This window comes from Pundamilia nyererei, unplaced genomic scaffold (assembly GCF_000239375.1).
Source record: "Pundamilia nyererei isolate P.nyererei 1_Seehausen unplaced genomic scaffold, PunNye1.0 scaffold00080, whole genome shotgun sequence".
NCBI lineage: Eukaryota > Metazoa > Chordata > Actinopteri > Cichliformes > Cichlidae > Pundamilia > Pundamilia nyererei.
Window position 1 is genome coordinate 880,124 of NW_005187481.1, and position 12,044 is coordinate 892,167.

Below are 12,044 nucleotides of genomic sequence, written 5' to 3' on the forward strand. Positions count from 1 at the left end.
GCATCTTCTATTTTGACAGCGAATGCACACCTGTGGACCACTTATGTGCACCCCTGTGTCTGTGTGTCTGTGTCTGTGTCTCTGTGTGTGTGTGTGTGTGTGTGTATATATCCTTCACAATAGAAAAGATTTGTAAGACTTGCTATGAAACATATCATTGCTTGGCCCCTGATACTTTGCACTGTTCATAATTAAATGTCCACATTCAAGGCGCGTTTGACATCTTTACATATCATACCATTGTTCTGTAAACATTAGAAAACTGGGAAAGTCAAGACTAAAACAACAATTGACACAGATAATACTCCTGTACGGTTCCCTATAGCAGAGGGTCGATGGTCATGTTGATTTGGTCTTTGTTGCGTTTGCTCCCATTGGAGCTGAGGGACTTCTCCTTTTTGCATGTAAAGGGGCTCAGGATCTTGCGGAATGTGACCCTGAAGTCCCTGATTCGGTAAGCATAGATGATGGGGTTTACTGCAGAGTTGGCGTGAGACAGAATGATGGCCACGTACATGACGACCTCCAGCTGTAGCTTCTGGTAAAACAGCGTGACACAGTTGAGGATGTGGACAGGCAGCCAGCAAATGGCAAACAGTCCCACGATGATGGAGAGGGATTTGGCAGCTCGGATTTCCTTCTGCAGCAACCCGTGATTTTGGCTGTCGCCGTTGCCCACGCATTTCAGCTCGATCTGCCTCAGTTGCTTCCTGGCCACGTTGAATATCTTCAGGTAGATGCCCAGCATGATGAGCAGTGGCAGCAGCACGCAGACAAAGAAATTAAAGTACACCATGTAATGCATGTCTACCACGCTCTCAAACAAGCACGTGAGCTTGCAGCTCCGTGGCAAGTCCCCCATGGCACTCGGCGCTGCTGTGATGCTAGCGTTCATAGTGCTGCTTGTGTCAGAGCTGTTGTTACCACATTTCTTAGACTTCAAGTTCCATCCAAAGAATGGGATGAGGCCAATAATAAAGGAGAGAATCCATAAAATAGCAATGATCTCTCTGGCAGTTTTACCCGTCATCAGCTCCTTGTACCTGGACAAAACACAGCAGAGATTACTGACTGAGGTTTTGCACAAATATCACACTTAAAGGGACATTATTATTCTTTTACTGCAGCTGTGTGTGATTCACAGTTAAAAACAATCTGTATTTATCTTGTTACAACCCCACAGTTCATCCACAGCTGGATCCCTTCACTTGCCAGCTGAGGTTTGGTAGATGCTCACCACCAGAGCTGGTTATTTAAGGCGACCGTATTCGCAATATACAGTCTTACTGACATAGAAGTCAAGTGCTTAGAGCGGGGCTGCCCAATCCCAGTCCTCGAGAGCTACTATCCTGCAGCTTTTAGATGCATCCCTACTCCAACACAGCTGAATCAAATGGTTTGATTACCTCTTCAGCATGCCATCATGTTTGGCAAAGGCCTGATAACAAGCCATTCATTTGATTCGGGTGTGTGGGAACAAGGATGCATCTAAAAGCTGCAGGACGGTAGCTCTCGAGGACCGGGATTGGGCACCCCTGGCTTAGAGCAATCTGAAGTAAGAGCTTTTCGGTCACAGGGATTACCTGCACAAACACACACCTCATATATAGTGTTCTTAACAATATTAACAACCTAGCTGTTTATTGTTGGTCTTGTTTATTTAAGAAGACTTAAAATTATGCATCCCCCAAGAAGAATTGGGACACAACAAAGGGGAAAAACTGGTAGAGAATAGTAAACTTTTGTCTTACTTGCAGTGGAAATCCGCAATGTACAACCACACCAACAAAATAAAAGGTTTAAATATGCATATAAGCAAAAATGTAAAAGAAAACCAACTTAAGCTTTACTGGTTTTCAGCGTTGGTTTTGTATAAAGCTCCAAAATGTATTTATTTATATATATATACGTGTGTGTGTGTGTGTGTGTGTGTGTGCGCGCGCATAGATTTTTGGTTTAGTGATGATTAGTGGTTGTTAAAACCAATTCAAAATCAATTCCCTACAAGAACTCATCAATGCAGTAGAATGGTCTCCAACTTGGTGTTTATTCTGTAGTAGTAGATTATTATTACAACAGATGCATTACAATTTAATTTGAGACCACTTGCATTACTTTATATACAGCAGTGAAAGTGATTCAAAGATACATAAATGCATGTTTGTTTGTTTTTTATTGATTTTGTACATCCTGATGAGGACCTTTCTAATCCCAGTACATCCTGTCATCTTGTTTGAATTTGCAGTGATGGTGTGTGACTAGTGGAAACCACAGCTCAGATTCTACTCTAAAATGACACCACTGTAAACAAGACAAAAAAAGATAAACAGTCAGAGCCTTTCCATATCCTCTCGGTGTTGTACAGAAGCGCAGCGTAACTGCGGCGGTGCGCGTTGATCAGGAGCACATTGTCGGCTTCAGAGTGAAAGCATTGAGTCTGCTGCTATCTCTGAGTGTTTCTCACACACAGCTGTGCTTAAATTAATTCCACGAGTACAAAACCGAAACTAAACGTAAGCCTGTTCACGTGTGTGCGCTCGGATGCTGTTTCACAGGCTGCACCAGCAGACCACTAAAGTGACAGACGTTTGAAATGGTGCCGATTTTATTATTATTTAAATCAGTCTTGAGCTGACAACAAGATAATGTGTGTTTCTCATACAACCGTCTTCGTGGCTTGTGGATATGAAATGAATAACTGCATGTGTGTGAGGCCGTGCATCACAAACGCGCGGTTGAGTCACTCCCGTCGTCCCGTTTTTGTCCCCATCATGTGAGATGCGCTTGAAGCACAATTTGCTGTTTCCTCAAAGTGATTCAAGCGAGTGTGTGGTAATGACTCACACACATACTGACAACCCCCCTTCCACACACACACACACACACACACACACACACAGACGCCTGCCCGAGGTGGGGGTGTCACAGAAAATCCATGTGACCTCGCCTGCTGCGCAGTACATGACCACAATATATCATAACTTAAAATGTGACTTTTTTTCTGCAAACGCGCTGTATGATAATGAGAACTTAAAGGTCATTCTTAAGCCATTAGCTAATAATGAGCTAATCATTAGTCAATGACTAATAAGCCCTTTTTAAAAATAAACATTAACTTTATATTAGTAAGCCATTACTGATATATATTATTGATAAATCAAATTGTGCATGTGAGAAATGATCTGTTAACCATGCTGTTGCCGCACATGGACTGTCTGTGGACAGTGTGGGGAAAATTGGTCCGGGAAGCTGCTTAAAGTTGTCCTTTCTCACATGTGAGGCACAACAGGAAGTAGTCTGCTTCAGGAGTGCTCTCACTGATGTAATTGAGGGTTCTGTCTGAGTAGTGTGCACACAAGATGCCTGACAAATGGCAACTACACCCTAGCTGCAATTTCACTTACCCTTCATTCAGCTTATACACTCCAAATAAACTACTGAACATGGTTCAGGTGTTAATCCCCTGCAAAGTTCCCAGTTTTCTTCATTCTCCATTTTTTTTCTGTCCCATTTCCTGAGCACAGTGATGTTTGCGGCCTCCTGAGCTGACCGCCACCTTTTCTGCTCTGCTTTTCACTGTCCTCGCATCCCATTAGGCTCTCACATCCTGGATGCCTGAACCAACCAGACACACTGTAAGCAGCCAAGGGTGAAAGGAAGGTCCGTGCAGATGCTAACACGCACTAACAAAGGGCCACAAATAGCCAGTGAGGGAGACAAATTGAGGAAATGGTCGTGTTGTTTCAGGGGGGACACGTTCACCTAGCGTCTGGCCCCATCACTCACATTGTTCTCACAGGTCATCTGAAGCAGATATGAGCTTTCACATTTGCCAGTTCAGGAGGTCATCATCAACAGACAGTTACAGAGTCAAAGTCTTGGTACTTAACTGCAGCTCAACAATAGTCCAGTGCTTTAAAAAGAGATCTCTTCAAGGCCAAAATGGGCAGGAGAGAAGCAAAATCCACAGCGGAGGGATATTTTAGATCGAAACGATGCATCCCTGTCTGTATGGTGAGAGGATATTTTGTCTTCGCTTTACTGTGGGGGTGTGGTTTAGGTCTGCTAGTCCCTTCAGAGGGTTAGGGTCACTGCAAATCAATATTCTGAGTAATCACCTTTACCCTGTGATGCAACATTTCTACCCTGATGGGAGTGGTCTGTTGTATCCATAGGGCATGGGGGGGGGTCACTGCATGGTCTGATGTGACTCATACACTGGGGTCTTCACAGTCATTACATTTTATGGGAATTAAATGCCTGTAGGACATTTAGGATTACACATGAGACAGCACTCTCCTTCACCACCACCATCCGAGCACCAAAGGAGGGCTTATCTTTTGGAGGAACTGCATTCATCCCTCCAGTAAACGTCCAGAGAACTGTTTCCAGAGAGCACTGAGGCTGATATTCTGGTACGTCGTGGCAAAAACGGTCACTAGCATGCTTCATGTGTTTTTTGTTTCTCACCACTCTTTGCATGGCCCACTGGCTATGTAAAGCAAGCCTTTACAAATTGTGGACTTAATTATGTGTCTTCCATGATCACCCTGGTCTCTTTATGGGATTCAGAGTACTGTGCAAAAATCCTGAACCACCCCTCAATTATTTAAGTATTTGATTCCAAGCAAACTTTGTTCAAGTGGTTTTGAGCAACAGAGAAGTTTTCCTTTGGACATTGGCAGCTTTTTCACTCATTTTCAGTTGAGTCCTGAGGAATGTTTATTTAGTTGTTTTTGTTTGTTAAGATGCTCAACATTGACCTTTAAGAAGAATAAAAAAGGCATTTACTCCTTACTAAAGGCACTTAGTAAGGAGGCAATTATAAATTGTGCCTTCAGGCACTTTGTCACTAACAACAATGTAGCTTGCCATCACCAGTGTGTGAATGGGTGGATGACTGGATATGTAAAGCGCTTTCGGGTCCTTAGGGACTGGTAAAGCGCTATATAAATACAGGCCATTTACCATTTAACCTGTCGCAAAAATCATTTGTTCCAATTTCTTTTTCAAGTATTTGGCTCGCATAAAATAGTATTTTTGCACCAACAAGGTGATTCCCAAAGAGTTATCAGCTAAAAAGTGAAGCTCTCTCCGTTGTGGGCAGTGGAAAAAACACACAGACGAGCACCATCAGTTATGGATTGGGCTCTCCAGAGCCCGGACCTCAATGTTATTGAAGCAGTGTGAAGTCATCTTGACAGGGTGGAGCTAAGAGAGTTCAGGCTGTGATAAAGGATAAAGCTGATCATATCAAATATTGACTTTCAGGCTCGTTGGAATTGTACAAACTCTGTTTTTGACATTTATTCTGTATTTTCGTGTAGGTTTGCACGTTTTGGTAAATCCCTGTAACCATTTCCCCTCCAAAATGTAAAGAAATAAAGGGTGATTCAAGACTTCCGAACCACTGTAAAAATAACAGCGGTGCCATCCGACCACAGGCTGTAAAGATAGACATGATGAGGAAGTATGCTCAGCTTGCAATACATGCGGCTTCCCTTAGGGAGTTTGCTAGTAAAATTAAAGTCATGTTAATGTAACAGCACACTTTCTTAATCACTAGTTCAGTCTACCTAACAGTGGGTGTTTGGAGGAAAAAGAAGTCCTGTGTTGTAATACTTCGTAGTCATCTACAACTACTGGTTGGCTAATGGTCAGCTGATATTCCCACAAGCCTCAGAACTCTCTCCTGCACATGTAGCTGGGCAGACAATGGTGTGGCCTTTTCTTCACCACTGCTAAAAAGTTTGGTGCTAGAAAGTTAATTGACAGTTGCCCTATTTATTTCGTAGCATACTGTGAACAGATTTGTTTTTCTTTCTGAACCTACAGCAGCCTCACTAACGCTCGGGCTCCAGTCTGAACAATCAGTTATTCATCAATGGTGCGGCAGCGCTGTCTGCGTCCTGGACTCCCTGCAGAGTGATGAGCGGGTGCCCCGAGGTCCATGAATAATACAGCATTCTGGCCAAAGAGGGAGGAGAGGAAGCTTCAGAGCGCACGATGACCTGTACTCCTACTCTCACTTCCACCGCCACTCTCCCATGTTCCTCTCCATCCGCTGCTCCCTCCGAGTGTTAATCGCAAAGTACAGCAGGCAGGACAGGGTCCATTTCCCAGAGGGTCCATCTCCTGGACATCACTTCCCACTCTCTCTTTCTCTGTGTGGAAGCAGCGACTGGCTGAACGGATTAGCTTTGGCATGACGACAGCACGGTGGCATCTATCTGTGTTGTGCTCTCCCCGCCCACACACACACACACACACACTCCCCGGCCCATTTTCCATACATCTCTCCTCCCATCCCTGTCAATGTGCTTCCGCCCTGGGGCCACTGGCCTATACCAGACTACACAAACCTACACATACACACACAGTCTAAACTAACAATACCCAGCTAAATGTATGGCTGTGTCTGTAGCCCAGCTTCAAAAACAATCTAAGAGGTGGGTTGTTCACAGCAGAAAACAGGAGATTTTTAAACTTCAGTCAGATTGCCACCATACATGCAAACAGGGCTGTGCGGCATTTGCATGACGAATGGTGTGTACAGAGCATCTCCATTACATAATTAGCAGATAAGGTAAACAGATTTGAATCTGTAAAGAGTTTTCACTCCAATAAAGACATAATCGCTGAGTCGTTATCCCGCAGATGTAACCTCTCTGTAAAGCTTCATTGGGAAGATTGACTCAGCACCGTATTTCCTGCACTTTGCTGACTCACAACTAAAGCGATACTTCCCTCCATGTCTATTTTTTGAAACATGACCTTTTATGTTGGGGTGCCTTTATTTCACACCCATGAAACGGTAAAGTGTAGATACTATTTGGTGAGTCACCAAAAGAAGATTGAAACATTGCTAAAAGAGCAGGGGAACATTTTGGTAATTAACGGTATTCCCTTAGAGAATAAGCTGACAACACTCATATCTGTGAGTTAAGTGTACAGCTTGAGCCACGTGTTGTATTTCCCTGTTTCACACAGATTAAACAAATGAGATCTAGCAGGTTAATTAGTTTGCTTCAGAGGTGCCGGCGGGCAGGTTTTGTTGCTTCGGGACTGAGCCAGTTCGCTTTCACTTTCTCCCAGCTGCAGTTTCAGCACACAGACACCAGCGTGGTATCCAGCTTATCACCCAACTCTAATATGTGTATTTACCAAATGTTGTTCATGTTGCACTAATCTGTCCTTGTGCGCAAGTGCTGTTGCTCTTGTGGTGAGATAAACATCAGATTTTGATCGTTTGAGATGAGCCACAGATGCCACATTAGTCTTAAATCAGACTGAGACACACTCTTCTTCAAACCATAGTCTGAGAATCTTTCTGCAATTCAACCAGTGTTGACGGTTTCTCCAGACTCTACAGTTGATCCATTTCGGGACTCACTGACTCACTTGCATTTGTTGTGCATAACTCATCCTTCATTAAATTCAGAGAGTGCTCCATCCCTCTTTGAATGCCTGCATCTTTAAGCATTTTTTCCATCTACACCCTGTTTTCCCATCATTCTCCATGAGTACAATCCATAAATATGGATCAGCTGTTTGAACTCCAGCCATCAAAAGAGCCTTTCCTGGTTCTTCAGCCCCTAATGCAGCCATGCATTTTTCATCATTTGTAACATAACTAAAGCTGGATTTACAACAACACCAACACTTTACCACACCCAGTAAACATACACATGTGCTGGAACCAAGACAAGGAACGCTCCATTAACTTTATGAAACATGATCGGTTTAAAATCAGCAGCCCGAGGCGAGAGGGGGCTTGCATTCACAGACCACAGTGGGGGCTGTCCTGCCGCCGTGGGTGGGGATCATAGTTTGAGCTCAATGATGTGCATAAAGTTTTGTTTTGTTTTTGTTTGTTTGTTTTCATTTGAAACCTACAGGACAGAGGGACAAAATAGCCAGAGGGTCTTTTTCTTATAATGACAAACAGGGAAGCCAGGGGCTTGAGGCGGGCATTGAGTGGGTGTGCAGCTCTGTTATCTCGTGGGGCTTAAAACATCTGCTGCTGGCCTTTCACTTCCAAAAAAACATCTGCAAAAACACTTTTATCTGAGTTAGAATTTCGTCCTCAGGGGCTGTCAGACTGACCAAACTCACACACACAAGTGTATGGACAATGTGAGCTTGGCAAACGCACATTGATCTTATTATGAAAAGTACAGTATGTACATTTCAGTTCAAGCTCAATCTATGAAAGTCATGGAGAGCACTGTTCACAGGGAACGTATGGAGCTGCTGGAAGTTCAAAGGCAGTCAAAGTCCTATTTCTCTATGAGGATGTAAAACATGATAAATGTCATTTTCCATCTGTAGGGTGAAAATAGAAGCACAGAAGGGGGGTTTCACAAGGTTAGTGGCAGACAACTTTCATCCCAGACTAGTGTCAAACTGTCCTTTCTTGCCAGCATCTGAGTATAATGGAAATGACAGCACATTTCAGTCACACAGCCTTGCAGCAAAAACAACATCCACTTCTCACAACAGTCACTACACTGCTTGTTGTCTAACTCACTAACAAGGTGAAACGCTAAGAACACCACCACCAGCACAGAGACAATCCCCATCTGATAATAAAGCTTGTTTGTTTGGGGGTTTTTTGTTGCTTTTTTCCTATTCGGAGAAATGTCAGGCAGCAGCGCTCTTGTCCCTGCTGGCAGCTCATCTCTACGTTTTTCCTCATGTGGACTGCAGGCACTTTCAGGGGCTGCGCTGTGGAGCTTAGCGGCCTTGCCATGAAGTTCAGGAGAAGTGACACACTCTGGCAGGTATTGATCTCACAGCTTCGCCTGATGTGTCACATCATACATTTGCATGACTTATCTTTGCATTTTTCACGAGCTGCGGGGTTTCAGATGGAAACATCAAACATCAGCTGGGGATCAGCTAAAGGAACAGGACCAAACACTCAGATGATGCAGATTTGAAACCAAGCGCATGCAGAAAGGTGGCATTGACTCGACAACCTTAAGATTATGTAACCCAGGGTGAAAAGGGTCGGTTCAAAGTGTTTGTTAAAGCCATCTGATTATCATTCCAGACTTAGGCTTTAACCAAGCTATTCTTACACGGGGCAATGAGCTCAGCAAGAAACTGAATCACAAGGTCACGGAGCAGATACTGATCTTTGCTTCTCTTTTTCTACATGGCATAGTTGAGGGCACTTACTTTCAGCTCTTTTATGAAGATATGGGAGAATGAAAGCAAGTATGTGAATAAAATATCAAACTTCCAGGGCGCATTAAACACATGTACCATTCCTGTTAGGAAATACTGCCTGAAGAACTTAAAAGTAAATAAAGCCTTAATGAATCATTATTCTGGTCTGATGTTTCAGTGTCTTCACACTGATTTGTTCAGGCAGGGATCCCAGCTGTAAAACTAACTTTCTTTCTTTCTTGATTAATCTGACAGACAAAATGAACACTCACCTGAGAGGGATTTTAACGGCTAGATATCTATCAATTGCAATAGCCAGAAGACTAAAGATGGAGCTCTGAGTGAGCACCAGGACAAAACAGGCAAGGAAGAGACATCCATAAAAGTCCAGGGGTATGCCGATGCTGATGGTTATGGCAAAGGGGATGGCGAGGCACCCGACGAGAATATCAGCCACAGCCAGAGATACCAGAAAATAGTTGGTGGCGTTCTTCAGAGTGGTGTTGATCGCAACAGCCCAGCACACCAGTACGTTGCCGAAAACGGAAAGAACAGCGATCACTACTTCAATCACGATGTAAAAGAACGTAATCATCTCAGCAAAGTGTGGGGGGAAAAGGACTGAAAGCTGCAGGCTGTTGGCAGAGGAGACGGTCACCCACAACACCGATTCTAGTCCCAGGGGAGAAAACAAGTCTTTCTGAAGTAATCCAAAAATATTCCACACGTGCGAACTGCAAAATCAGCCATCTGTAGAAAAGAAAGGATTACTTTTTTCTCCACACATCAGGAACTTATCCTCACCGCAAAGTTGACAAACCTATAATAGCTGTTTAATACTGCGTTAAACCTCCTGCCTGTTGCAATCATTTTAAAAAAGTCAACACAATTAACATTTTTACCCACCTTAATGAACCTTTTCATCGTCTCTGGTTGTTATAACACCAATATCGGGCGATCTGCAGAGCGTTTAAGCGGCATCTGTAGATTCGTATCGCAGACAGAGTGTCACCCAACTTCCGACCCAATGGTAGTTTTCAAGAGGAGTGAGAAACGCAAGAAAAAAGGGGAAGGGAGGAGGTGTGTGTGTGTGTGTGGGGGGGGGGGGTGCTCTGTGTCACTGAAAGCCACGCCTCAAACGCACACGCTTCAAACGCACGCATACTCGCGTGCAGTTACAGTTATGAAAGTGGAATCAAACGGGAGAATCCGTCGTGCGTAATTACGCGCCAATTAAATCGCATTCAGTGATGGGCTGCACGTGCATTACGTTTAACGGAAGAATAGCTTTTGGTTGCCTACGTGCATGGCATGCGCGCGCATCTGTTTCCAATCAGTGCGTTCGGGGACGGCACAGAAATCAAACTCAGAACTAGAGTTGCTCATTTTCTTTACGTCAACCCGTGCGAAGAAGTCATAGTTTAAATGCAAAGGAGAGAGATTTCTTTCTGTGCAGACAAAGTAAAGTTTTCCCTCTTTCAGAGTCGAGTCTGTTATTGATCCATGCGTAATCCTCTTAAGGTCAGGATTACCTTTTGGATGCACACAGGGACAGCTGTGGGCAAATATTACTTAGAGGAAGGATGTACAGCTGGGTTACAACGATCAGTTACTGCATTCAGACAGTTAAATTTAAATAGCCCCATACTTCATGGGAAACGACTCCCACAGAAATATTTTAACGTAGAAAAGGCGTGTTGTCGAAAGCAGGGAATGCGTCCCAATAGTTCCCACTTACCCTGATGTAAGTGGGCTCTGGCACAAAACTTTAATGTGCGCAGTGGGGAAGCAGTTAAAACCTTTATAGCAACACAGCGGTCACTGGAGCGCATTTAAAACACAGGGTGAAGGCTGGTTCACTAAAACGGAGGCTTTACTGAAAAAAAGAAAAAAAAGAACTTGAACTTGACAATGATTTAAAAAAAAAAATCTTGAAATTCCTTTATTAAGCAATATCATCAGACATGTAAGAATAGAAAACTGCTGCATACTGTATCTGTCCACGTTCTCGCTCTGTATGTCTGCCAAATAAATAACAATTTGACCTGTTAAAACATTAGGGCATCTGCAAACAGAGGCTTGCCTGTATACCAGAGAGAAAGTGTTGAGTCCTCAGCACTTAAAAGAAAAGCCTTTTCTCTCTTTTGTACTTCAGCATGCAGAATACAGATACAGACCTGTTGCAAACAGCTGCAGTAACCATAGTTCAGAGGATTTTAATGGAAAGCATTAAGAGACCGAAGGAGGACACAGCATGATGGTTCAAGTCAGGCAGTGCTTAATACTGTACACAAAGCAAATAGCGATCGATCTGTATTCATAAAACTTTTTTTTTTTAGAAAACTATTCAGGAACTCTTTAAGTGTTACTTCATTACAACTATTGTTTGTCCATTCTGTAATGAAAAACTGAAACTTATCAGTTGAAAATGCTTTATGCGCCACAAAGCTTGGCTCAAAGAAAAGCCCAACTCTTTAAAAACACTCGGAATAAGGCGTGAGCGACGTTTCAGCCAGTTTACCAAAAGCTGGTTTTAGACGGGTTTGCTAGTAACAGTATGTTGACAGAAAGGAGACGTCACGCTGTGCACCCAGGCAGAAAGGTCACACTTAAATCATGCATAGATGGTCCTCGTACGAGCAGAGCATTGGCTGTGAAAATTTGGCACTTTTTTTTTTTAACGGTCAGTTGGCACACAAACAACGCTGATAATTAGCAGGTAGCATAAGTGTAAGAAAGGAAAGGAAAAATCATCTACTTTTTCGCTGAGTTAGTGACGAGCTCTCACGTTGCAGGGCTGTTGGATAGGCCCGTTCTGTCAAACGTCAAAACCTTTGTTACAGTTATGCAGGCACGTGCAGAGGGGGGGG

General features: G+C 43.5%; 1 protein-coding gene across 1 annotated transcript; it reads right to left on the reverse strand.

Moving 5' to 3' along the window:
• Positions 1 to 58: 58 nt before the first annotated feature.
• Positions 59 to 10,221, reverse strand: adora2b (adenosine A2b receptor). The gene is made up of 3 exons (XM_005737834.2): positions 10,081 to 10,221; positions 9,447 to 9,924; positions 59 to 1,043 (listed from the first exon to the last, which is right to left on the reverse strand). The coding sequence occupies exons 2-3, from the start codon at positions 9,767 to 9,769 to the stop codon at positions 320 to 322; spliced, it is 1,047 nt and encodes a 348-aa protein (XP_005737891.1). The 5' UTR covers positions 9,770 to 9,924; positions 10,081 to 10,221; the 3' UTR covers positions 59 to 319.
• Positions 10,222 to 12,044: the final 1,823 nt, after the last annotated feature.